Source organism: Setaria italica, chromosome VII (assembly GCF_000263155.2).
Source record: "Setaria italica strain Yugu1 chromosome VII, Setaria_italica_v2.0, whole genome shotgun sequence".
Taxonomy (NCBI): domain Eukaryota; kingdom Viridiplantae; phylum Streptophyta; class Magnoliopsida; order Poales; family Poaceae; genus Setaria; species Setaria italica.
In genome coordinates, this window is record NC_028456.1 from 35035470 (window position 1) to 35063222 (window position 27753).

Sequence of the window (27753 nt, forward strand, 5' to 3'; positions counted from 1 at the left end):
ATTTGCTTTTTAATTTGAATTTATTGAATAACGTGAAAATGCATGCCTTGTGAAGAAACTTCTTTTTTACCAATAAGACATATGTTCAGCCATAACGTGAGAAAATACTTCTTCCTCAAATAAGAATTTAGGTGATTTTCCCCGGATTTTAGGAATCCATCTTGAAGCCAAACAATTCAGTGAAAAACCTAAAAATAGCATTCCGGGAAAAAAATTCATTTCAAATCTACAATATCTTTTCTTCCCATTCCAAGCAAAATGGGTTGCTCTTGATTTCTTGTATCAACACAATTTTTGGTGGATTTTTTGGAGGCTTGGAAGATCAAATTTGGAGTATGGATCAAAGAGATAAGTTTTCGTGTAGAACGTTACGTGATTTTATTCCGCGCACTGTCCGCCTCTCCCATGTTAACTGTCCGCGAGACGCCCGTGTGTGCGTGTTGCGCTTGCAGAGATGCGGTGCCATGCGTCCCTGGACCCCACCTGACCCCTCCACCTCACCCCTGCGCCTTCCCCTCCCCTGCTACCTCCCTCACATACACCAGAAGCACCCTCTCCCTCCTTGCTTTCTTCTCCAACCAAGCCATGGAGGAAGAACTCCTCCCTCTTCACCAAATCCACCATATCTCGTCGGAGTTTGCCGGAGGACTGCTGGAGGACGTCGCCGATGAGCTTCTCCACTGCCTCGTCCACCTCTTCCTCATCGGAGACCAAGGAGAACGCCATTCCCAAGCATCTTCTTCCTCTACTTAATCTTCACCAAGCACTTCAAGGATGAACTCAGCCCGATCTACTCTAACGCCGCCCTACGCCAACAAGCGACCCCTTGCTCGTGCTCTACTCGTTGTCGGTGAGCTTCCCTCGCCACTCATCATCCCTCTTTTGCCCCCAATCAAGCTCCATAGGACACCCATGGTTTCATCACCATTGATGACCTAGAGCTCAAAATACCCCATGCATGTCAAATCTACCACCCACAACGAGTTTCCTATGTCCTTAGGAACATGTAGAAATAAACGGCACCCAAAACCGTGGTTGGAGCTGCCGCCGGTGACCTCACCAGTGAGCCTCGGCCGGCACACGGACGGAGGGGCGGACGGTCCGTGAATCGTGACCCAACACACCGAGCCTCCGCACAAAAACACGTCCCCAAATATTTGTATGGTAAATGGTCCGCTTCCCACCCATGGATTGTCCGTGGTTCACTTCCGAAATCCACATGGAACTGGTTCATTTCTGCTACTCGACCCGTCTTTGTATGGCGGATGGTCCGCCATTTGACCTTGAACGGTCCGCAGTTCATTTCCAAAGTTTACAATGACCCGGTGTGTTTCTAGAGACCATCTCGTACCTGACCGGTAGACGGTCCAACCCCAAAGTCCGGACGGTCCGCAGGTACACAGTACCAACCTAGTCAGCCCTATTTATTTGAATGTATAAGCATGTATCATCTTGTATAATTCATATAAAATTGAATATAGCTCGGATTAATGTGAAACAAATTTTTATGGTTTCATAACGATGGCTAATACCTGTTAAAAATATGTTTCCTCACAAAATATTTAATAAAGTATTTGATTTAATTAGATTAGTGTTTATCTTGTTAATTGCACGGTTAATTCTCTATTAGTTCAAAAATTATGAAACCGATTTTGCTAGTTCACTTATAGTATGTATAATCCAATGGCAATACTTGTTTGCATTATTTATGTGTATATTGGTACAGTTTTAGATATGTTCAAACCTAGTTAATTAGTAAAATGCATAATAACTTCATATGTGCTTCTATAAATTATGGACCCAACTTTGTCAGCTTCCTTTGACCTTCAACTGTTGTTTAAAATTAATATGACCTATGAATTGGTCATACTTTTATATAGTTTATGATTTTTTGATTTATAAGCTTTCTTACCTTGTTAAAATACATGATCAATTATACAGAGATGCTTCTAAAACTATGAAACCAATCTTGTTATTTACCTATGAGCTTCCCTTTGTTAGATGAAAATAAATGTTCTATGCTTCTTATGTTTAGAAACCTCATTGATATAACTTAGAATAATGATGCTTATCTTCATTAAGTACAAAGCTAGATTCTCTTTTAGAAAATGATGCTCTTACTCTTAACTAAGGTGTGATATGCTAGCTATCCATTAATTATTGAATTGTCTAAACTTGTTTAACTAGTGTGGCTAACTATCTTGCATGAGCATGTTCAACTATTTAATATTGATAACAATCATGAGATAACTTCCATGGTCGATGCTTTATGTTGTAACAATTTAATTACGTTAGCTCATACGATAATTAAAAGTAGCACAACTAGTGTTAATAACCTTCTCATACTACAACTTGTCTTAGAATTTTATGTGCATGGCTCATTATTTTAGAGCCTTCTCTCTATGTTGTGCTTGTGTGCCCTACTTCTAACCTTTGATTGCTTGCTTGATAACCTCGAACTATGTTAGCCTTTACCTCTCATGAGTCATTGAATCTCATATGCATATACATTCATGTCATCCTTTCTAATTCATGCATTCATCTAATTTCGTAGAGGATGACCGGAGTGTTGCATTCTTGGTGCACCAATCTTAGGCAGGCACATATGTATCTCAATTCTATTTTATGAATATGAAATGCTATTTTTTAATTAATGGTTGTGCATGGGCTTAGCTCTATCTAGACATATGCAATGAGCTACTAGACATGTCAACTCTTGGGATTAGCTCAACTTATTTAGTAATAGTATGGATGCTAGAAATCTCGACATACCACCTCCATCCTTAAATATATGACAACGTTTAGGACAAGCTAGTTAGTTCAAAAATGAACTAATTTACTTGTACTAAACGTCATATATTTAAGAACGGAGAGAGTAATTGCTTAGCCATGCTTAGGTCTCGGTAGAAGTCGAGGGGTGGCAAGGTCACCACCACTCGCGAGAATTTGGATGTTTGCTTAATTATACTTGAGTAGATGATGAATATTAACAGATTAGCAACCATGAATGATGATTCGAGACTTGACCAAGTGTGTAGGACCATATTGGGAGTGAAATCCAAATGGTTTAGACTTGCTTGAGTTGATTAATGCCTGTCTCCATGTTGCTGAGTTCTTGAGCAATATTCCGTAGAAACCACATACTTAATATGAGAATGGTAAGCTAAGTAGCATAAGTCGCACCTTTCCTTGACCGGATTCGGCGCGGGATGTGATGAGGTGTGATCGGCCGTGTCCGGTGCATCTATACATTTCCGGCCGTTCAGTCATAGCCGGGTGTAGGTATGTGAATGGTCGGGGGCATGAATCAACACTTATCCTAGGTCAAGGGTATGTCGTTGGTCTTGAGCCTCGTGTGGAAAAAGTTGTACACCCCTGTAGGGTTTTAATCTATTGCAATAGCCACACTCTCGGTCACTGAGCACGCTCTTGATATCCCGCTTCATTGTAGAGTTCCGTGAAGAGCTTATGGAAGATTGAGCTCATGACTGCATGATTCACTTTACTACTTATTGTATTGGTGCTTGAATTAGAAAGTAGGTGCCATGTATTTTACTTATTTACTTGATAAATTATGCTCGCATTTTTATGGTTTAAGGATAAAACTTGACAAGCCTCATGCATCCACCAAATGTATAGTATTATGGATAAGTCCTGCAAGTACGCAATGTACTTACGGTGCTGTCGTTAAGTTGTTTTGCAGGTTCCTTCTTGTGAGTGATTGCCACGTTCATCCCGCCGGAGCCGGCAAAGTGGATGGATGGTGGAGGTCGCTCTAAGCTTGTGCAGGTGGTGTCTTATGGGCAAGGACATCATTGTTGCACCTTATTACTCTATAACTTCCCGCTACGTTTTAGCTTTTAATCTAAGGAAAAACACGATATAATAACTATCTAGACTTAGGTTATATCATTTAATAGTCATCTAGACTTAGGTTACATCGTTTGTTAAGAACCGGTGAAAATTTTCATGTTCTATTTGTTATATATTATATCCTAATTTGTGAATTTTTGTAAGATGATTAATACTTGTAAATAAGGTTGAAATATATATTCTTGACAGTTGGCTCATGTAAAATGGTGCGGGTTGTTCCTGAGCTAGCCTCGAAGCGCGTTCCGAGGCTGACCGGATTATTTCAATTATGGCAGCTTTGCTCCACGCCTGTTACTCTGTACTCTGTTAGTCCCATCATGGACGCTTTCTCTGTTCTTTTTTCTTCTCTGTGTGCGATCATTGTCATCGGCTCCTGTCTGAATCTGACACAAGGTTGACGCCGGAGTGTACTGTCACTACTGTACAGGGTAGTTTTTTTTGGAGATTAATGTCGGCAACACATGAGTGGTTGTCGTTGCTGAGACGGTACAGTTCCGATCGACGATTTGCAATCATGAACGTGCATGTTACGTGATGGATCAACAAGTATAGCTTGTGGAGGCTGTCTGCCTATGCATGTGGATGAGCAGCAGCAGCCATTGCGCACTGGCCGGGCTCATTGCTTTTTGCCACGGATCGGGCCATTTTGATTAGCTTCTTCCAGTAAGTTGCAGGTATGATTGAGAGCACGTAAGACTATTGGCGATCGACTTGTGTCATGGCGGCACAACCATACTGTGGTCACTGCACACTAGCTACTCCTATCATCAGCATCTTGCGCGCATGGATCGGACAGCATGATTCATTCATCTTCACCAAGCATCCTCGATCGATCTCCCCTGATGAAGTGAAAGCAGATCACCGGACGAACATGGCGGCCGCATGATCGCTCCGACAGTCCCTTTCGCGACCGCGACAGCCTAACAGACTACGAAAAGGGAGGGGCGTGCACGAGCGGCGAGAGCCCCCATGGCCCATGACTCGCGCGTCTCGTTTTCAAGATCTGGGATCTGGGATCTGAACGTACGCCGGTGATGGGCGCGGCGCAGATGATGCGCGACCGTTCGTCAAGAGGGAATCACTGTTTGCTGGGCAGCCTGAGCAATGCTTTATGTAGGCCCTTGAAGCGTGCAATGGCTACTGATTCTGCACAGTTAGCTCCTCTCAATGCATACAGCATGATGCTATTGCAATCCAACAGTCGTAGAGCAGCATCTTACTAGTAGCAATAGACGAGTGCAGGGCTGCACTAAAGACTTGAAACAGAGCACACAACACCTCCACTGACCACTGTATCTACTGGGTACAGGGCTACTGCTACTGGCAGATACAAAAATGTTTATGGACTAACACAAGGTACAGTTCATGAAATCATGATGCTGATCGGCCTGTTCGCTTCAGCTTATTCAGCTGGCTTATCAGCCACCAAACAGTGTTTTCCTCTCACAACAAATCAGCCGTTTCAACTTTTCAACTAGCTTATAAGCTAAAGCGAACAAGCCTGATGTGTGCTTGACAGGGGTCGCTAGTAATCTGAGGGACCAGTCCTTCCTTTTGCTGATAGAACAGCACCTTGCTTGCCCACCAAATCGTAGACTCATCACATCATTTCTGAATTAGGACAGCGATATAAACGACTAGCAACATCTTTGCTAGATCTGGGGATAGCCAAATAATACACGGCAAAATGTTATCTGTAACCAGCACGCATTGCATAGCAGCTTGGGCCATTTTTTTACAAGCAAAACAGAGTTTGCTGACAGCTGTTCGTACCAAGTTACAGGTAAAGGAGATGAAAAAAGGAAGGGGAAATTCACTAACTACTAGGAATATTTTTCTTATCTATAATCTATGCTTACTCTTGGTTTGACGATAAGGGTAACTGGAACCTAATATGAGCTTAGGAAACAGAATCTGTTCTCCGCCGGAGATTGATGGGGTATCCTTTGACAGTTCGTGTGGTGGGGAAGAAGACAATCCTATCTTCCTCAGCTTCTTCCCAGCTGCAGATTCAAGAGCGCAGCACAATTCAATCAAAGTGGCGTCCAGTTTGGAAGACACGGACAGACTGATATTTCATCTTATGATTATCAACATCCTATGGCTCTAAAAACAGTGTAGAAACTTGGTAGACAAGGATGCCTTACCTAAAGCGCGTTACGAGATGATGGAGGAAAACAGAGACAACAACCCGGGCAAGCTCATAGCCTGGGCACAGACGAGGTCCACCACCAAAGGGAGTAAACAAACTGGCCCCTACCGCGTTCTGAAGTTTATGCTTACTCTGCACAATGACAACCATAAATTATTTTTCATGAATATTTTAGAGAAATCATTTCGCATTTACGCAACTCAGAATAACAATGTTTTACTCTCCTAAGCCAGCATATAACAGACAATGTGTAGAACAGTAGCAATCTAAAGACTGTACAAATTATTTAAAAAAAAAAGACTGTACAAGTACCTGCCATCTCCAAGGGTCAAAGGTCCGAGCATTCTCATAGTGTTCAGTATTAAGGTGCACAGCTCGGAATGAAGCAAATATTTTGCAGCCCTTCGGAATAATGTAGTCTGATGAACAAAATAAAATGTTATGAACGACTGAATATCCCTGGTTAAATGTTATGAAGATAGCTTATGTGGAAATACCTTTAAAATGAATATCAGTGTTTGCACGCCTGAATACCCCACTAATTAAGTTAGCAACACGCAGTGTTTCATTTATCACCTGCAAAAATGTTAAGTCCAACGGTGCTCAAATGTTCCTTTTAAATGATATAGTATATTTTGTAAAAATGAAACTGCGAGACAGCATTTTGCTTTTGGCATGGTATAGCAATAAGGCAATTCAAGAAAATCGGGATCCCAAAATTATTACACATTGTGTAAACGGCATGGACTTGTAATCGCTCCATTCCAGAGGTTGGTTTTTGCCTTTTATGTCTCTGATATTGTCATGCTCTTCCTGTAAATTCAGCAGATATCTGGAATCAAATACACATATTGTGAAGCAGAATAACGTTTGGACCATAGGCACAATTATGTAACTTAAAATATTGATGAAAACAAAGGTTCCACTAGGTAGCTCAAAATCCAGATCCGGTCCCATTATGATGCTATTATTCTCACTTTCCGCTGTTTGGTTGGATAACCTTGGCACAGTTCCAAGTATAGAAATGGGAAGGAATAAGGCACCTTTATGCAAAAAGAAAATACATGTTCCAGGAAGAAATCAGGAGTTGTGTCATAGCATATTCATTCCTAGACAACAATAAGATAAGAATATAGGCAACATCACATCAGTACCTATTGCAGGATGCTCATATAGAATCAAACAAATTGGACAGTAACCTTGCAGTGAACAAGCTGTTTATCTGAATTTAAAAAGCAGCACTATAATTCGACCTAAAAACAGAAGCCGGCGGGAGCAGATTTTCTGTTGGACAAGACTGCAAGAAGTGATGTATGACAGATAGGCGGTGTTTGGGAGGAGGAGGCTAAACTTTAGCTCTGTCACATCGGATGTTCGAATACTAATTAGGATGACTAAACATAAGCTAATTGTAAAACTAATTGCAGAACCCCTAGGCTAAATCGCGAGACGAATCTATTAAGCCTAATTCATCCATCATTAGTGAATGGTTACTGTAGCATCACATTGTCAAATCATGGACTAATTAGGCTTAATAGATTCGTCTCGCGATTTAGCCTAGGGGTTGTGTAATTAGTTTTGTAATTAGTCTAGGTTTAATACTCCTAATTAGTGTCCAAACATTCGATGTGACGGGGGCTAAAATTTAGCCCCCTCCTCCCAAACGCCCCTAATCTAACTCTCAATTATAATAAAGTATTAAGAAATCATTTGACGTATCCTCCCCAATGTCCAAGCTAATTTGACTGCTGACAGTACCTACCACCACACGTGCACAAGGATTGAGCTATTACCACCGAACATTCCAACGAAGAAGTGCTAATTGCCAACAAATTTCTCACGGTTCCTACCTTGAGCTGCGCCAGCGCAGTGGGTGTCTCGGTGAGGAACTTGACAGCAAGCGTCATGAGCACGGACGTCGTCTCGTAGCCAGCCACCAGCAGAGACAGGCAGAAATCCACCATTTCCTCCACTGAGAAGCTCCCATCCTCTGCTTCAAGAAGCTCCTCCACCATGTCCTTCTTCTCCCGCTTCCCATCGTCTTCCGAATTCGCGGCACGATCCTCCAACTTGTCGTCCATCCTCTTCCCTATCACCTCCCGCAGAGCCCCGGCCACCTTCTTCCTCGCCTGAATCGGATCAAATATCACACCTTCAGGGAACGCAATGTGCATCGGATAAAATAAATTGTGGGAACGAAAGGCAAACGGGCGAGCACCTTGAGGGCCTGTCCGTAGGTGGTGAAAGGGAGGAGGTGGGCGAAGGGGAACGGGATGGAGAAGAAGCCGTCGATGAGCTTGACGTACTCACGGCGAACACTCTCGGTCCAGGGCCCTGGCTCGATGCTGACGAGCTGCTTGACGGTGAGGTTGAAGGTGATCTTCTTCGCCTCGTCGAGGAGGCGCACGGTGGCGGCGGGCTCCCAGTCCCGCATGGTGGCGAGGATGAGGCGGTCGATGTGGGCGAGGAGCGGCGGCGAGGCGGGGCGGCCGAGGCGGGTGAGCGTGAGCGAGTGGAGGCGCTTGTGCGCGGGTCCCCTGGTGAGGAGCAGCGAGTGCGGCCCCAGCAGCGTGGTGATGGAGGACGGGTAGCTGCAGTCGACGGCGCGGCCCTCGGCGGCGAGGAGGAGGCGGTTGAAGGCCGGGTCGGCGGAGAAGACGGTGCGCTCCCCGAAGACGTGGGTGGTGAAGACGCCGCTCCCGTGGCGCGCCACGCGCTCGTCGATGAAGGGCTCCGGGTTGGGCGTCTTGTAGGCGGAGATGAGGCGCAGCGTCTCGCCGATGAGCGGCAGCCCCGTGCTGCCCGGCGGCAGCCGCGCCGAGCCCCGCCTGGACGACCGCACGGCGAAGAGCCATCCCAGCGCGGCGGCGAAGGCCGCCGCGGCCAGGAGCAGCGGCGCCGGCGCCCCGCTCGCGTCCATGGGGGCGTGGCCGTGCGCGGTTTGGCTTCGGTTGGGTGGGGTGGGGAGTGGATGGATCAGTGGAGAGCGCGTGCGTGCGGGTGTCGGGGAGTGACTGAGATCGACGAGTGATGCGCTGCCGCGACGCCCCGAGAATCTTTGACACCATACTCCCTCACTACCAAGGTGGGGGCATTTGATAATTCTTTTGTTAAGATTTTATTTAATTGGATATTCTGTGGTTTAATATTAAGTTGTTGGGAGTTGGATAATAAAGTTATTATAAAATAGTGTTGCTTTGGCCCAAAAGGGAATGTATGGCACGGTACGGGGCAGTGTGGCCATGCTGGTGAAAAAGGGGTGAGGAATGTTTTGAGTAATAAGAAATAGGGGGTAGGGCCCACTTGAAGTTTCCTCTTCTCTTTGAAGGAAACCACAGTCCATGTGAGGAATGAATGTTTTTTAGTAGGAGGTAGAAAACCATGACCCACTAGATTCTTTTTTCTTTTTAAATTTGAAGAAACACTTGGGCAAGATGGTGTTGTTGTAGTTTTATACTCATTTGTTGAAGGTGTTTGGAAAATAGGGGATGAAAGGGTCTCCGTTTGAAATTATAGGTCGTTTTGAATTTTCTATATTCATATTATTTATTATATATTTAGACATAAATATATATCTAGATGTATAATTTTTTTAGAAAAATTGGAACGGAGGGAAATATCTTGTGTGCCAGAATCATTGAGAATGGTGGACAATAGTGATGCTTCACGTCATTGAACCTTGAACAGACTTGCAGTTTTTATTTTTGAGAAAAAAATCTATGTATCGCTAGCAATTAGTAGAGCTGCATACGTGGAATGGTCTGTGGTGGAGATACATTTTTGCATGCAAACCTTATGTGCTTGTTCATGTGGATGGGCGCACACCGTGAAGGCCGCCCGCTGATTACCTTGGCTGAGCTGCAGCACACAGAACGACGCGGCACACATGGCAAGTCGGCAACTAGACCCTCTTTTCTTTTGTTTTTTTTTTCAAAAACTTTTGGTGCAGATGATTAGTTAAGCGGTTAAGCCCACCAGGAGGACATTGACAGCGAAAAACAGTCGGGCCATAAACAGGTCCGGATCAGTTCAGGCCTAGTGGGAGAAAAGAAATTGGGCTCCACTTGTAGTTTTTATGTCAGTTTCCGGCCTGCTTCGATCCGCTGCTTCGTTCGTCCTGCTCTGATGGAGTGAAAAAAACTGGGCTTCCACGGGCCTAGCGATGTAGCTTTCCCTTCTTTTTAAGGATAGGGGAAAAAGTCCTGTCACCCCCTTCGACTATGGGTCGAGTCTAGCTTTTCACCTTGCACTCGAAAACTGTCCGTTCAGCTTCCTTAAACTTACAAAACCGGTTGCCAGTCCCCCTCAATTCGAATCCACTCCGGTTTTATCCTACGTTGCGCCACATCACCATCTGATGTGGCAGTGTTAACATGCCAACGAGTCCCTTCTGTCTCCCTGATTGCCTGGACCCACCGGCAAGTTTCCCTCTTCTCTCCACCATCCTTTTTCAATTTTTCCCGATCCTTTCCATAACCGACGGCGCCACCCAACCTTGAGTAGGCGCCTCCTGCCGACCTTCTCCACGGCAACGCTGACCTGCCTCTGCTATCATCGCTCCACTACACCCTCCGCCTAGCGGCCTACTGCTGCTGCTTCACCATGGCTGCCACCTCGTACCACCCGGGCAGCAACAGCGTCGCGGGCTCGCGGCCGCGGCTCCGCGGTCCTCCCTCAACGCGGGGGTGGCATGGTCGAAGGTTGGCTAGGCATCGAAAGGATGGGTGCAGGCCGCAGGCGTAGGGTTGAGGGGGTTGGATAGCCCTAATGCTACCAACCCCTTCCACCCCCTGCCAGGCTGCCACAATACTTTCCCGTCCCGGCCCAGAGCTGCAGCCAAGCCTCCTCCAAGTCCGCGCAAGGATTCATCTAATCTCCACGCGAATCAAACTTCTAGCTATCAGAATTTAGTTCCTCTGCCCGAACCTACTCCAATTGCATGCTCTGACGTTCCTCGTATTTTCTTTTCTTTGTTTTGTCCTTTATCGGCTGACACATGCTCGCCGTAATGGAGTCCATGAGCGTATTGTTTTTCTAGGGTTGAAGTGCTTGACAGCTTGAGCAACGATAAGTTTTCGAGCTGTGGTTGGATAGGACCCATTAGGAGGTCGGCCGGCACATCGATGGAACGCTAGGCCTCACGTCCATCCCCTACACGGCTGCGCCTCTGTGTTATGCCGCGCCGATAGTGGTGCGCGGGAGGGAGGGCGTTAATCGTCGAGTTGACCGCGATAGTGCTGCACGATGGGGATCCGCTTGTCCTCACTGGCGCGGCTGTCGTCGGGCCACGCCGAGAGGTCGGGGAGGTAAGTCAGGTAACAGCTATGACAGCTCAGAGAGAGGGGTAGAAGAAGTCCATATTAGGCTAACATGCGGGACCCATGATTATGTTGCTAGATAGGATAGGTGATGTGACGCCACGTTGGAAAAAACCGGATTGGATTCAGGTGTGGGTGGTTGTATTTCCGGTTTAGCAAGTTTGAGGAGTCTAGGGTGAAAAGGCGGACTCGGCTCATACTCTAGGGAGGTAAATAGGACTTTTTGCTAGGATAGGTAGGAGGAGATGGTGGGTGACTTAAGAACAGCCATATATATGTCGGCCCATACTTGTAAGCACGTTCGAAGCGCACCGTCAGTAGTTGGGCCTGGCCCAGTGCACCGTCAGTAGTCAGCAAGCAGCATGGAGGAGTGATGGATGATGATGACTGGTGAGCAGCGGCTGCCTCAAAACAGGTAGCGTCTACTGTGATCTGAGTGACGCGTCCACGATGAGGAAATCCGCAGGCCACTGGCCACCCATGCACGATAGATGCATGATAGAGAATCGCCCGCGACGATGATTTGTTTGAGCAGAATCTTCCACGCCGATCGAAACCACATGCCCACGCGGCCACGTCGAAGCAGCACAGGCTAGGCTAGGATCGGAGGTGGGTTGCAAGGAAAGCGAAAGGCGATCGGTGGCGGATTCGACCCAAGCGATCGCATCCTCCTCCTGCCGCTCGTGCTAGCTGCTGGAACGACGAAAGAGACGGGATCTCTCGGATCGCGTCGCCCAAATCCACGCCCCTGATTTCTTCTTCTTTCGTATCTCCATCACCAGCAGTAGTGACTGGTCGCTTCGAATCGCCGTCATCAGCTGGATCTCTCGAGGTTGTAGCTGCAGACGACTCCCATCGTGTGAGTTGTGCAAGCAGAATACTGCTGCCCGTGGCTCTAATCTCTTGGGATTACAATTTTACAAGCAAGTGGCGAGTTATTTTTTTTACTACTATAACGACAACTTGGTGCAGCGGACACACCAAATCGCGAAAGCATATCTTTCATCCTTTCAGGTCACCACGGCAAGCGCACAAACCAACAACTCAAAACTAATAAAGCCAGATATGATATCAGTAGGAAAAGAGGGAGGGAACAAGAGGAAATGGTGGGTGGACCCTTTCATGATGCTGCTGCTGTGCCCGGATCTCTATTCTATTCTGTTGCGGATGGAGTCAATTCGTGGCAAGATTTGGGGCAAATCCGCCCCCGGATCTTGCCTTTTCCATGCGGTGGGATTTTCTTAGGGCCTGTTTTCTTCCACTTGCTAAACTTTAGCACCCGTCACATCGAATGTTTAGATACTAATTAGGAGTATTAAACGTAGACTATTTACAAAACCCATTACATAAGACGAATCTAAACGGCGAGACGAATCTATTAAGCCTAATTAGTCCATGATTTGACAATGTGTTGCTACAGTAAATATTTGCTAATGATGGATTAATTAGGCTTAATAGATTCGTCTCGCCGTTTAGATTCCACTTATGTAATTGGTTTTGTAAATAGTCTACGTTTAATACTCCTAATTAGTATCTAAACATTCGATGTGACGGGTGCTAAAGATTAGACATCAAGCGTATAGATCCCCTCGACCAACACACATCTTTCCGCTCTCCCTGCGCTTTCCCTCCTGGAATCGTTTCTGTGCCTCAAAGCATGTATATATACGAATGCTACAGTAAATATTTGCTAATGATGGATTAATTAGGCTTAATAGATTCGTCTCGCCGTTTAGATTCCACTTATGTAATTGGTTTTGTAAATAGTCTACGTTTACTACTCCTAATTAGTATCTAAACATTCGATGTGACACGTGCTAAAAATAAGACACGGGAAGAAAACGCCCCCTTAGTCACCACACATCTTTCCTCTCTCCCTTCGCTTTCCCTCCTGGAATCCTTTCATGTGCCTCAGTGCTTGTATATATACCAACTCAACCACACCCTTCAAAAAGGCAAGCAAAGCAAAGCATCTCCATGCTATACCAAGCACGCACACGCGCCTCTCTGCTTTTAGTTTCCTCTGCAACTCTTCCTCTCTGCAGCTGCTCACAGCATCCTCTCCTTCCTAGTCACAAACAAGAACACGAGCAGGGGGAGTTTCTTCCATGGCGGTGGCCACGGAGACTCCGTTCCATGTCCTGGCCGTGGACGACAGCCTCCCAGACAGGAAGCTCATCGAGAGGCTCCTCAAGACCTCTTCATTCCACGTCACCACTGTCGATTCCGGGAGCAAGGCTCTCGAGTTCCTGGGGATCCATGGCGAGGACAGCAGCCCGGTTTCTGTTCATGCGGATCAGCTGGTAAGAAGACGGCTTCCTATGATATGACTTGATAAAATCAATAAACCATGTGTAGTTGTGTTCCTAATCTGAAGAAAGGTTTCTGATGTATCTTGGTCCTGCTACTGCTTTGTTGATAATCAGGAGGTCGCGGTGAATCTGATAATCACAGACTACTGCATGCCGGGCATGACAGGATATGATCTGCTCAAGAAGATCAAGGTGACTACCATATTCTCTCTAGTGTTTCTTGGTATGATCCGCTGAAGAAGATAGGACCTAAACAAACATGTATATGCTTGTTTTGTTCAAGCAGGAATCATCGTCTCTAAGAGATATCCCAGTGGTGATCATGTCATCCGAGAACATTCCTTCAAGGATCAATAGGTGAGAATTCTTATGGATCTATATAATATTTTTCGGATTATCTCCTGATTTTTGAAGAACAAATCAAAGTCAAATGTCAAGATATACTAATCAGTGGCTGAGTAGAAGTAAATCAAGAAACCAAATTTACCGTTTAAGAAAAATATTAGAAAATTGTTTCATGGTTAGAAAACTTTTAGAGAGTTAAAGTTCCTTTTCTTCTGTATGGAGGCATAGAAATGAATATGTTTAGCACCAAACTGGATATGGATATCTCTCCGAATCCTTAGTGATTTGGCGTCACATGTGTTGTATAATAGAGGAACCGCCCCACACATGACACAACTCACACCGTCCTACTATAATCTCGACATATCTGGTGTAAAATAACAAAAAAAGATATGGAATGATACGCATGCTGATCTTGTAGATCTTCCATATTGCCGCACCCATGAAACAGGTTTATTGATGCAGACAGCTCACTTGCACCACTCGTCTTTATCTGGGTTTATTCTATTTCTAGTTGCACGATACACAAGTGGAGGAAAAAAATATTCAGAGGGCTGTAAAGTCAAACTCAAGAAAGAATCGAAAGATATGATATCCGTAAACAAACGTACAGATAGAAAAAAAAGTAAAAAAAAAACTTAAGTGCATCTTGATCTAGGACTCTAGGTAAAATCACTGACTCATTTTTCATGATATTTTGAATCAGATGCCTGGAAGAAGGAGCCGATGAGTTTTTCCTAAAACCAGTGAGGCTATCAGACATGAGCAAGCTGAAGCCCCACATATTGAAAAGCAGATGCAAGGAGCACTACCAGGAACAGCACCAGCAAAGCGACAGCAACAGCAACGAATGCAGTAACCCCACAGACGACAGCAGCAGCAGCAGCAGCGATAACAGCAACAGCCGCAAGAGAGAGGCAGAAGACAACGAAGAAATTTTGCCCCAGAGAAACAGATCAAGGCACAGTTAGCTGCAAACTGATTATAGGAGAATTAACCCCCTTTTTTCTCCCTTTATTCTTTGTTTTACTTAGCTTTTGGCAAACTAATTTGCAACACAGATGTTAGCCCTTGATTTGCAAAATATAATGGAATCCGTAAACGGATACTGATAAGATCGAATCAAGAAATTTTGCAGCAAATTTCTGGTATCAGATGACAGCTAAGATAGCAGCTTAACAGGCCAGTGGACAGGACGTGCACCATACTTCCTAAAGAACATCTGCTGACTCTCAGATAGTCAGATAGCTTACGACGAAATTAGTTTCCTACTTACCAAAATAGTTTCTTACTGTTTTTAAGTTTAGACTTTAAACGAGTACTCACATGGGACAATATAGTGGAGTAATAACTTAGCCACAAGATGATTTTCTGCCAATACCTTACAGCAAACTCATCCTACACAGGCCTAGAACTAGAAGGGAGGGATCATCTGCCAAGAAGTTATTTTTACTAACTGCTTATGAGACCATCCATCGAAAGGCACCAGGGCCTCAGAAAATACACCTGTATCACATGGTTCCCGGTGAGCTCACTGTCATTTATAACTTTAACAACGGTTCCCTTGCCAAGGCCGTGGTAGCGAGCAACAGCATCAGTTTCCAGCATGCGAGGTAGCTGAAATATTCAATACAGGAAACAATTTCAGTAAAGAGGCATGGATTTACTTTGCAAGAAGTTGACCTAGCTCTAACAAATGAAACATCCAAGGATAAAACCCAAGCTTATAACAAATGAAAATTTGCAATTCAGGCATGCTAAGAATCCACTAGCCAAAAGAAATGAAATGCAGTACCCACGACAAGTCAACAACTATAGACATATTGTTGAACACATTTTTAATTTATGATTTACATACCATTATGTACGGAGCATACGATATATAATAAGAAATTAAGAACCCACACAAATAAAAGTTGAAATAAATTTGACATTGCAACCAAACAAGTTTTCTTAATATATGATAGCAGCACTGCCACTATGGAAATAGGGAGGATCACCAGTTTCAATGCCATCATGTTACATTGCAATACAACATCATGAGCACAATATAAATGGTGGAATATCAATATTTCCATGTGACCAAGGCACTAAGTACGGTAAATTCATAATTTATCAACAATCTCAATCATCACATCCAGAAAGCACACCGAGAGTTTGACTCTCCATTATAGCCATGACCATGTGGCAAACAATATCAAGTGCTGAAATTATGGTGTTGCATACAGCAAGTATCATGAAAAGCAAAAGGCTGCATCGTTGCCTCCACAAGATGTAACAAAGAAGGCTACAAAACTAACATAGCACCATAACTTACAATGCCAGTACAACAAAGCAGTAAGAAATTATAGAGTAACTTCAACAAATTATAGAGGAACATACATGTGAATCCACCACATTGTACTCCTTCAGGAGCTTGGCTTTCTCCTCTGCAGTCAACGCTTCATGCTTGGGCTTCAGGACATGCTTAGTGATGGGCTTCAGGACATGCTTAGTGATGTTCACCAGCAATTCTGTGATCTACATTGAAGAGCACATTGATTTGAACGATAATATTGATCTAAGATATCTCTTCGGGAAAAATAATATTAATATAAGATAAAACAGAAAAATATAAACTTTACGTGATGAGAGTTATAATGCTGCGAATGGACACTTGATATCAAGATCATAACTTGCATTAGAACATAAAGTGAAATTAAGATTCCATGTTGTAGCCAGTACCATTACTAATGCATATAAAGTCAACAGAAGCTACTTGCTGTTATTTTTAGGGGATGGGTACTGTAGTTACAACAAAAAGACTGATAGTTCCCTGTTGTTGTTCACTTCCAGAAACTGAACAAAATGTCAAGAGCATCCAATAGATTAGATAAAACCTAACCTGGAATGTGTCAACTTTAAATGGGAAGATCTCCTTGATAGATTCTCTGGATTTAGACATTATTTTGCTCTGCAATATGAGAATCAATCTAGACAAGTTCTCTTCTTGGACTCTGCTATATATCTCCCGGATAACTGCAATTTTGACAGGTTCAGGTGGACAGAACACAACTTTCACCTGCATAACACATGGTTAAGATCTATTATTTACTCATCCGTAACAAGAACGATAGAACCACCTTATGCATGAAACGGTAAGAGATAAAAGCACTCATACAGTCGTACTATACCTATGTATGCCGTCATTGAACTTCTCTAGATGAATACACAATAAATTAAACAGTTTACCATTCTACTTGCAAGAAGAGGCCAACCCTCAATCATAATCACAAGAACAATAATATTCCTAGATCATACAGACAATGACACATTCACACCTGAATTGGTGGGAAAGGGTATGAAAGAAACAATAGCCCTCTTTCTTTCTTTCTAACTATTCAGTTTTGCAGTGCCTCTTGTCCACAATGCGTATCTCAGCACAACTGGATTCCAGTACAAATGAGCACAATGCGTATCTCAGCACAACTGGATTCCAGTACAAATGAGTAATCAGGGTAGGTTTCCTAATCATGAGTATAAAGCTTGGCCTGATGGTCAGGACAAGAATGCAGTTCAAACCGCGAGCTAGTAGAGCAGGAATCGAACCCTGATGGAAGAACATCTGAAAGCCTACTGGTGATGTCACGATAAATACACAATAAATTAAAAGTTTACTACTCTAATTGCAGGGTGGTGCCAACCCTGACAATCACAACCACAAGAATAAAAGTATTCGAAGACCATACAGACAATCACACCCAACATCAACAAAACAGCAAGGATGGATGAATCGGTGAGAATGGGTATGGAAGAAATGATACCCTTCTTTCACCCAAACTCTTTAATTTTGCAGCGCCTCTTGCCCACAATGTATATCTCAGCACAACACAACTGGATTCCAGTGCTGGACGGGTCGGCGGCGAGGGTAGTGGAGAAGGCGAGGCGTTCGAGCTCGGGCTTTTCGGCCCACCAGGCGCGGAACTCCGGGAGGGTGCGCGCCAGCTCGGCCTCCGGGACGCTGTACCCGCGGTCGCGGAGCATCTCCAGCGCGGTGCGGCGCGCCAGGAAGAGGCGGTGGCTCTCGACGCTGCCCCCGCGGTCGATCATCGACGAGATGCAGGCGGGTACCTCGGGGACGGCGTCGGCGTCGTCGTCGGCCGGGGCGGGGTCGGGGGCGGCAGCGCCGTTGGCCGCGAGCGCGGCGATGGCGGCCGTGCTCTCCGCGGAGTCCATTTCTCGTGTTGAAATGGATGAACCGGCAGCGTGCTGGATCTGCCACCCTTCAAAGTCCAAACGATGGGGGCGAGAATAACGATACCAAGATTTAGAACAGGATTAGTGCTAACTTCGTCACAGTTGCAAAATGTAATAATAGGGTTGAAGAAAATGTGCTGTAAAGTTTTAACTTGTTCCTGCCATTGATTGAATCATCAGTATTTGTCTCCTCTCACTTCATTTCGACTGCCAGATCCTTAATCACGATTTCATTTGACAGATCAAAGCATCATGACAGGAATAGAGTTACAAACTGTGAAGGACCTCCTGCAACAAACGTATCTTGCATTTACTTTAGAGCCTAACAACGGGATGGAGCACTTTAAACTCCAAAACCCAACAAAACCTCATAAATCTGCATGTCTGAAAACCACAAACAGCGCAGGAATGGTAGTTTTGGTCCTTTTTCTCTTGATCAAGGTGTCAACAACAGAACGGCAAGTTATGTGTTCGCACTTCAGCACATTTACTTCACTGGCTCCAGCGCCGGAAACAGCTTCTCTATCTTTGCATTTGATAGAACCTTGTTGGGGTCCAGCTCCATGCGTGCCTTGTTATATGCATCGACAGGGAAACGCTTCCTCAGCCTGGCCTGGAGTTCAGCTAGTTCGTCTTTGTCCTTTGGAACCTAGACAGAAATGGTGACAGAATAATCACCAGGCATGAAATTGTTGCAAATAAATAGCTCAGCAAGGTATGGGTACGGTGCAATGCAAGTGATGAGGTCATTCCCTTGAAATTAACCAGCCTGATGTTATTTTCAATCATACATTCAAACAAAGTCTGCTAAAGAACTGGAATAATGTCTCCATAGATCTTAAAACCAGCAGTAGAAGTTGGTACCTCAATTTTTGCCCAGTGTTCATATGCAGAATAATCATCCCAGAGAGTTTGCGCTAGGCTCCTGTAATTGAAGAACTCCTCTGTAATTTCCTTCCTTTGGCGAGCATCTGATGTTGGCAAGTACATTATAATACCGACCTGCATAGATCCCAGTAAGTTGGTCACTGAAGTTTCTACATAGGTGCAAAAGAGAACCAGGTTTTACAGGCTGCGCATGGCTAATGATTTATTAGAAGATGCTGGAGTTGCAGAACTTTCCAAAGCAGTTCAGAGTTGTAACGTGCATCTGTTTCGGTACGAATGTGATTGTCTCAGAAACATGGGAAAGATAACAATCACAATGGAACAATTTGGTAATATTGTCCACTGAATAAAGGATTTTCCCATATATTTGTCAAAGTAGGAAGAAGAGAGCAAGTTCTACTACTATATTTTGCAGAAATGAGAGCAAGAGAGCACAACCGAATTGTAAAATATTTTTCAAACCAAGTATTCAGCACCGAAATCAATGGTAAACAAATTAGTATGATATGCAAAAGAGCTTTTAGGTAGGTAAGCAGCACAGATTAGACATGCAAAAGTTAAAAAAAATCTATGGAACAAGAACAGATTAAGTACCCATGAAAACACATCATCTTCTTCAGAGCTTGATGCTGGGCTCATTGGACTCTTGCTGTGGGCAGTCCAACGCTGCTCAATTGGTGCAGGTGCGGGTATATCTTCCTTTTCAATCAACTGCAGCAACTTCTCTATATAATCCAGATCCTTCGTACTTGGCTTTGCTAGGGTTCCTGTGGGGAAGCAGTTTTCAGAAACCCATTGCTGCCCACCACAATCAAAGCCCAGTATTTCATCACTCCAGCCCATGCGATACCCTTCAGACTTTTTCCAATACTCAGCTTCTGCTTTATTGACTTTCACCACATGATCTTTATCCAGCGGATCAAGGGCAAGCAGCTTATCTCTCAGTTCAGTAAATGAAAGCGTATCTATTTCCGGGTCATTACTTTCTGTTTCAGTTCTGAAAAGCATCTATAAGGTGGAGTAAGAAAAAAAAATACTATTGCTGAATACAGCTAGAAAATTCCACTGAAAACTACATAATTTACAAGTTACATCATTTGAGTAGATCAAATGACTCCAACATCATTTGTGTATGCCAGTTGACTGCGTAAAACAATAACTTGATTTTCCGTGCATATGGCTTTAAAAGTAAAGGAACTGAATGCTCAAAGGTTCTATATTTGTAAATTAATTATGTAAATAGCAGCCAGAAAAGCACCACCTTACACTTCTTGCATCACCATGTTTTTAGTGAAGGCAAGGGAAACATCCCCTACTAATTTCAATTATAGAAACTCATAGTATCATAGTATATCCATCAAGTCTTACATAGTAATGAAATATTCCTCTGAGAGTAAATTAAGCAAAGCAAACTCCTAAGAGAAAAACAAAACTAGCAGGTGCACCCACAAACTACTATCTTTTCAACTGATAATGCCTAGGTACTACTGCACCTGTATCATTCATGAGACAAATACAGTTCATCCAACTGGAATCACTTATTTCTGCATGATGTTGAATAAAGGGAAGAAAACCTAAGGAAGAACTGGACAGACTCACACTGAAATTGTGTAGGACAAACTAAAATCTAAATTGACACAACAGTTTCTAAGCAAGAGAATATTTATCTGGTTCTTTGGTAAGAGAATAGCAAGTAAAGATGCATTTGCATATAGAACAACATGGTAGCATAAAAATTTGGGTTATCAAACCAGAACAAGTGTGCGTACCTATATTTTTTCAGTGACTCCCGATAGAGGTTACGAACATGCTGTAAAGCTTCATCCTTTCCATATTTTGAAGTCAACTTTGGGGTTTTCCACTTTGAGGGAGGATTACATCGGACAACAACAACTGTGTCAGTATATGGAATCCACAAGTACTTAATATGTTTGTTCTCAGAGAGCCACTTCCTGCAAAAGGCAAGAAAGGAAGAAATCTGAGGATTTTACAACTGCACAGGCAAACCAATTGCATAGCTACATAAAACTTGACACAACGAAACATTACTTGTGGTTTTTCTTGACTTCATCTGCATTGGAAACAAATGTATGTTCCACAAGCTGGTGCCTTTCTACACATTGAAGAGTAACTTCTGCGACGACACCTAGGCCACCGAGTCCACAGCGAGCAAGATAAAATAACTCAGGATCCTTCTCCCTCGATAACTCTATGGTGCCTTTGGCAGGGGTAACCAGTTTCATGCTAATGACTTGCTCATCAACAGGAGGCAATCTGGCACCAGTGCCATGGGCACCAACCTGCGTACAATTATACAATTTCAAAGGAATACTAGGAGCGACTACAACAGGAGCTCTCAGGCATTAGGATGAGAAGAAGAGCTTTCTCAATATAGGAAAAAAGACGTGAAGCAATCCTACGGAACTACTGGTAAAATGACTTTCCGCTTCTGGAACACTCATTTCAATCTTCTCAGCATGCTAAGTGATGCCATTTTATCTACTATGTTAACACCCTAGTGGTTCTAGACGATTTCGAACATTTCATTGGAGTGGTTAAGCCAACCTGGAACAAATTTGTGCTAACTTATCTAGTCTTTATTGGTATTCTTAATCAATCAGACAAAAGACAAATATATCTTTAGAACTTGGAAACAACAAGGTTGATCTTTTTTAGCAACAGACCTGAATGAAGCCTCCGACCTGCTGCTCCCTAATGGACGCGAAATTCTGCAGCGTGAGGCCATGTTCCCGGAGCGCGTCAACTAGCTCCGCAACACGAATCCCCGCCTGCACCGTGACGGTCTTCTTCTTCACGTCGACGTCGAGCACCTTGTCCATGAGCCCGAGACTGACCATTCCGGCCCGGGAGAGACCGATCCCATTGGGGGACAGCCCGGAGCCAAGCGGCCTGAGCTTGCGGCGCTCCTTGTGGGCGGTGGCGAGCGCGTCCTCGAGGGCCGGGAGGGAGTCCGGCTGGAGGAGGACGCGGGTGTGGACCTCGTGGGTGGCGCTCCAGTTGGAGACGGCGTGGAGGTCCTCGGGGAGCGGTGCGTACTTGAAGGGGACGGCCTTCTTGTGGAGCGCGTCGGCGGGGAAGGGGAAGGAGTAGTAGGTGGCGGCGCCGCAGCCGAGGAGAAGGAGCGCGTAGCCGGCGTACTTGCGGAGGTCGGCGTCGGATGAGACGGGGGAGGGAGCGGAGGAGAGGGCGCGGAGGAGCGGGAGGTGGTGGTGGGAGGAGGGGCTACTGCCGCGGCGGAGGAGGAGGCGGGAGAGGAGGAGGTGCCGCATCGTGCTCGTCCCGTTGGGGTGGCGTTGGGGTGGACGGGCGGCGCCGGCAGGGGCGCAGGGGAGCGGCCACCGCACCAGATCGCGATGGGTTTTGCAGCTGTTTAGGAATGCGGTTTGCAATCGTTGGCGGAGTGATTAGTTGTGGTTGATGGGCTCATGGCCCATACAACCCAATGACCCAGCGGGCCAGCTAAAAAACCAGATTGAACTAGGCCTAATATGGCCCATTCTACACACGAACTGATGTTGAGGCGGCCCAATCCAAATCGATGGGCTAATAAGGCATAATTTTCATCCGGTCCGGCTCCGGCGGCGTGGCGCTAGTCGTCGTCGTCGGCAGGCATCGCGAAGCGACAGCAGGGGCAGGTGCCGTTGATGCTGAGCCTCCGGAAGATGCAGGTCTGGTGGAAAGAGTGGGAGCACGGCATCATCCTGAGCCTGTCGCCTTCCTTGAAGGCCTGGCGGCACACCGCGCAGCCTGCTCCGCCGTCTCCCCCACCCTCGGCGCCGGCGGGCCAGGATCGCCTTGCCCGAGGCCGGCACGTCGAAGAAGCGCTGCCCCTCGAGCACCAGCATGCGGCGCATCCATTATGATAGCAGTCATTTTTTTTTTCCGTTCTTGTCTTTATTTTTTATTGGAAGCAGGCGTTTCTTTCAGTCTGATTTGGGCTCCATTGACTGATTAGTACGACTGCAAATGCCAAGTATTAGGTTAATAAGTAGGAGCCCAACAGGAGCTGCAGAGAATTTGGAGAAACTAGAAAGAGATTCCTGGCTTTGGCAAATGGACGAGCACTATTTCTTCAGAAAAGTCAAGCAGGTGTTTTGCCACAATCTGTAGATTCACGCTTAATTGCAATTGGTCCAAACAGGAAAGAGGACAGCTTGAAACAACATGGAATTAGCTCATCTGACGTAGTCGATGACATGTGGGCCTGACTAATCCAGCACTTAGGGTTAACCATCAAGTCAGCAAGGCCAGCGACAAACGCCAGATGCAATTTCTCTGCACTTGTTTTTATCAAGAATTCTCCACACGGTGTCTCGCTCTCGCCACAAAACCACCTAGATTTTGTGTTTGTTACCTAAGTATACTTGGAGGTTTCCAAGAAAACACTCCGGCAAGCAAGTTGTCCGCCCAACGTCAGCAGTAAACAAAGCAATCCTTTTCTTTCAGTCTCGTTAAGTGGTGTGACTGAGTTACTAGCACTGTGGTCTACTGATGAGAACGCCGGAAGTGGAAATTATTTCTGAATATAGGAAAGGAAAATGCTTGCACATGGCACTAGTATATGATCGATCTGATGATGAAAAGAACACGCATTAGATGGAGACAGGGACTGAACAAGTACAAGAAACAACACAGCACTTGCAATGGGATGCGCAGGAACTTGCAAACAATGGAGTCAACGAGCGAGGTCAAGGTCAAGTGACAAGCGCCACGGGTCCACCAGGCCGGGACGAAATCAGTAGGGCCGCCCGAGACTCTTGCTCCGCTTCGCACGCGACGCGATCCGGACGCGTTCACCAATTTTCCACACGGCATGGCTCATCCTTGCATCACTGCGCTTGCTACTTAAAGGGCTCCGAGCCTAAGAGCTTCCCAAGAAAGCATTCCACAATCCCCACGCTCCAGACGGGGAGAGACAATGTCTGTTGAGGTTGAGGGACACCCCGACCGGCGAGCTCCGGCGTCGGCCATCGCTCCGGCTGGAGTCGGCGCTGCAGCCGTCGAGGCCAACTTCCTCTGGGAGTTGCGCAAGTACGTGCTGCTGCAGGCAACGCTTGCGGCAAGCGTCACCTACTCGGCGGGGCTGAGCCCGCCGGGCGGGTTCTGGGACGACAACGACGGCGACAGCCTCGCCGGCGACCCCGTGCTCCAGGTCACCTACCCACGCCGCTACGAGGTCTTCTTCTACTTCAATGCAATCGCCTTCGTCGCCTCCATCGTCACCGTCAACCTCCTCCTCGTGCACAAGTTGAGCCGCCACCGCTGGTGGCTCCGGGGGCTCCAGGCTGCCATGATACTCGACCAGCTTGGCCTCATGGGGGCGTATGCCGCCGGCAGCTGCAGGGAGCTGGCCATGTCCGCGTATGTCATCGCTCTTGTCGCTCTGGTCTCCACCTACGTCTGCGCCCATGTCCTCATCTTCGCACTGTGGGCCTTGACAAGGCACGACGCCACCAACAACACGACGGCAGAAGCGCCGGACACTGTGAAGCACTCGCGCAAGTACCTGCTCATCTTCGCAACCCTCGTTGCGACAGTGACGTACCAAGCTGGGCTGAGCACGCCAGGCGGGTTCTTGTCGGACAGCCAGAGCAATGGCCGCCTGGCCGGGGACCCCATGCTCCGCGGTCACCATCCGAACCGCTTCATGGGCTTCTTCTACTTCAACACCACGGCGTTCGTGGCATCTCTGGTTGTCATCATGCTGCTCATGAGCAGGACCGTGACGCGCCACGGCTTCCAGTCGTGCGCGCTCTGGGTGTGCACGGGTGCGGCTCTGATTGGCCTCACGGGCGCCTTCTCTGTTGGAAGCAGCCGAAGCGTCAAGACTTCCATCTACGTCATTGCATTGGTGATCGCTATTCTCCTCTACATCGGCCTTCAGGTTCTGGTGTTCTTGTGCAAGCCTGTGGAGAATTGGGTCCACGATGTCCAAGAAACATTGCATAAATATCTGAAACTGGACCAAACTGAATCGCAAGATCACCAGGTTCGTGCACTATCTGATCCACAAGAAATTGTCGATGCCAATCAGCTTCTCCAGAAATCTCGCATGTACCTGCTTCTCCTCGGGATTCTTGCGGCGAGCGTCACATACCAAGCAGGACTGAACCCGTCGGGTGGTTTCTGGGAAGCAAATGCTACTGATGGCCTGCATCACTACCTCGCCGGTGATCCAATCCTTCACATCACATATCCCCGGAGATATCTGGCTTTCTTCTACTGCAATGCCACGGCCTTTGTTGCGTCGCTGATTATTCTTATCCTACTCCTAAGCAACGTATTCAGCACCCAAGGAATCAAGTATTGTGCATTGCAGATTGCCATGATCATGAACCTTCTTGGGCTGATTGGGGCGTATGCTGCCGGGAGTTGCAGGCAAGTATCCAAATCTGTGTACATCTCAGTGATTGTCATTCCAGTGTTCCTCTATGTTGGCATCCATGTTCTGGTGTTCATGTTAGAAGTCTTCCCAAATCATGCTACGTGGAGAGAAATGGTGAAGGAGAAGCTGGAGCAGTCCATGCCCGAATGGCTCAAGAAGTTGTTTGAGCTACCAGCCGAGGAGGGAGATGAGAACCTGAAATGGAAATTAGAGAAGAGTCGCAAGCTTCTGCTGCTCCTTGCCATTCTTGCAGCAAGCCTTACCTACCAGGCAGGCATGAGTCCCCCGGGCGGCTTCTGGCAAGAGAACAAGACAGGCCATGTTGTCGGCAATCCAGTGCTCAACGACAACTACCCACACCGCTACCTGGCTTTCTTTTACTGCAACGCAACTGCCTTCGTTGCATCTCTGGCCATCATCATGCTGTTGGTGAACAGAAAGCTTTCGGCAAGAGGAATACAGTCCCACGCGCTCAGGGTATGTGTGATCCTTGACCTGATTGGGCTCATGGGTGCGTTCGCAGCCGGGAGCTCCAGGAAGGTATCAACATCCATATATATCTTCACCCTGGTCTTTGCAGTTCTAGTCTGCATTGCGCTTCAAGTTGTTCTAGTTGTATCAGAGTCAGTTCAACGTCTCGTACAGAAACTTCTATCCTTGCTTGGCATAATGGAGGAAGCATCCAATGACATATTGCCACATACGGCCCCCGTTGGAGAGGTGCCGGATCTCTGGGATGAAAAGTTGCCCAAATACTTGTTGCTGCTCGCTGCACTTGCAGCGGCTGTCACTTACCAAGCCGCCATGAGCCCGCCTGGTGGCCTCTGGGATGATGGTCAAACTAGCCACATAGCTGGTGACCCGGTTCTTCGTACCAGCTATCCACGTCGTTACAAGGCTTTCTTCTACTGCAACGCGACTTCCTTCATGGCGTCTCTAGTGATTATGGTCTTGCTTCTGATCAAGCGAGTATGCAGAGCAAAATCGGCCGTCTTGGCTTTGCACACTGCCATGATACTGAATTTATTTGGCCTGATGGGTGCATATGTTGCCGGGAGCTGCAGGAGAGTGAGGACCTCTGCTTACATCTTGGCACTGGTGATCGGGGTTTCTGCATACATTGCTGTTCTTGTCGTTGTGTCCATAGGTGTTGCCAAATGGCTGGAAAGAGTCATGAGTAAGATGGCGGAACAAGTAGTCACCCTATATGATTTGTAGAACCTGGAACCATGAGCATCGACGGGTCCAAGTCATAGATGTGATGGTATTAATTCTTTTTGTAAATATTTTTTTCTTTAGAACATTAGGAAGACATCTGAATCTAGCCTAATCTCTCTGTCAATATTTTTTCTTTGTAAACCATCATTGTAATTCGACCAACCAATTGTGTTATTTCAGAGAAAAATGAGTCCCATTGACTCACATTTGTTTATTTCTTATTGTCAATATAACCTTCTGCGTATTCTCATATTTTACTCACCATCTTTTTATATTCAAGAAAAAGGTGAATGCTCTATGCATAGAAAAAACCCTTAAGAGTCCATCTCATAAAACTACCACTGTTCACACTTAACTTCAAGGAAACTACAATGCCTAGAACTGACTACTTCATGCATCCTCAATTTCACAATTTGACAGAAAACAGGTTGTTGTCCAGAGATTAATTGTGCTCTTGTTCTGTCACCTTATTTCGGCTACGGCAAATTCTGGTTGGTTAGGTTGTAGGAACTTGTTCTATCTTGAACTTGTTTATACCTCCCCCTCTTTCTATTACCTCCTTTTTTGTTAACATGTAAGACTGATATTTCCCCGCATGATGGAAATGGGAGAGATCCAATTAAAAGTAAAATGCTGCATAAGCTACACCATGAAACTGTATGTTTATCGTGATTTACTGGAAAATGCAAATTGTCAAGTTGAAAATATGGTTCCAAGTTACTCTTTTGCAAGAGAAAGCCCTAAGTGGATGTCCTTTTTATACTCTCATTCTTGTTCTTTATTTGAGCTAGCACACTCTTTTACGTGTAACCGAGATGTGGCTTTATTGATTGGCTAGTACCTCGGCAAGTTCAAACTAGAAATCCAACCAGAGGAGCAGAAAATTTGGATGAGCTAGTAAGGGATTTATGGCTAAGGAAATTGTACAAGCACAATACCTTCAAAAAAGAGGACAAGAGACTTCTGTCCTTTTTGGCGTACTGGACGAAGAATCTAGTGGCATAT

General features: G+C 45.7%; 5 protein-coding genes and 1 long non-coding RNA gene across 6 annotated transcripts; 3 read left to right on the forward strand and 3 right to left on the reverse strand.

Moving 5' to 3' along the window:
* Positions 1–516: 516 nt before the first annotated feature.
* LOC106804436 lies at positions 517–4077 on the forward strand. The gene is made up of 2 exons (XR_001393272.2): positions 517–850; positions 3704–4077. It is a non-coding gene; the product is annotated as an uncharacterized LOC106804436 (long non-coding RNA).
* Positions 4078–5561: 1484 nt separating this feature from the next.
* LOC101755217 (cytochrome P450 90A4) lies at positions 5562–9045 on the reverse strand. Its single transcript, XM_004977447.4, has 7 exons — positions 8244–9045; positions 7876–8154; positions 6752–6838; positions 6523–6601; positions 6338–6444; positions 6021–6157; positions 5562–5876 (listed from the first exon to the last, which is right to left on the reverse strand). Exons 1-7 carry the CDS (start codon positions 8943–8945, stop codon positions 5774–5776), a joined length of 1494 nt encoding a protein of 497 aa, XP_004977504.2. The 5' UTR covers positions 8946–9045; the 3' UTR covers positions 5562–5773.
* Positions 9046–13451: 4406 nt separating this feature from the next.
* Positions 13452–15126, forward strand: LOC101756833 (two-component response regulator ORR9). The gene is made up of 4 exons (XM_004977451.4): positions 13452–13646; positions 13770–13847; positions 13942–14012; positions 14707–15126. Exons 1-4 carry the CDS (start codon positions 13452–13454, stop codon positions 14969–14971), a joined length of 609 nt encoding a protein of 202 aa, XP_004977508.1. The 3' UTR covers positions 14972–15126.
* Positions 15127–15322: 196 nt separating this feature from the next.
* On the reverse strand, positions 15323–18253 carry LOC101756433 (DNA-directed RNA polymerase V subunit 5A-like). Its single transcript, XM_014805564.2, has 4 exons — positions 17885–18253; positions 16885–17063; positions 16383–16520; positions 15323–15617 (listed from the first exon to the last, which is right to left on the reverse strand). The coding sequence occupies exons 1-4, from the start codon at positions 18213–18215 to the stop codon at positions 15453–15455; spliced, it is 813 nt and encodes a 270-aa protein (XP_014661050.1). The 5' UTR covers positions 18216–18253; the 3' UTR covers positions 15323–15452.
* A 123-nt stretch (positions 18254–18376) lies between these two features.
* On the reverse strand, positions 18377–22508 carry LOC101756029 (L-galactono-1,4-lactone dehydrogenase 2, mitochondrial). The gene is made up of 6 exons (XM_004977449.4): positions 21809–22508; positions 21174–21424; positions 20894–21076; positions 19719–20121; positions 19101–19238; positions 18377–18885 (listed from the first exon to the last, which is right to left on the reverse strand). Exons 1-6 carry the CDS (start codon positions 22412–22414, stop codon positions 18724–18726), a joined length of 1743 nt encoding a protein of 580 aa, XP_004977506.1. The 5' UTR covers positions 22415–22508; the 3' UTR covers positions 18377–18723.
* Positions 22509–24012: 1504 nt separating this feature from the next.
* Positions 24013–26966, forward strand: LOC101757508. Its single transcript, XM_004977452.3, has one exon. It carries the CDS (start codon positions 24064–24066, stop codon positions 26746–26748), a length of 2685 nt encoding a protein of 894 aa, XP_004977509.1. The 5' UTR covers positions 24013–24063; the 3' UTR covers positions 26749–26966.
* The last annotated feature ends 787 nt before the right edge of the window (positions 26967–27753 follow it).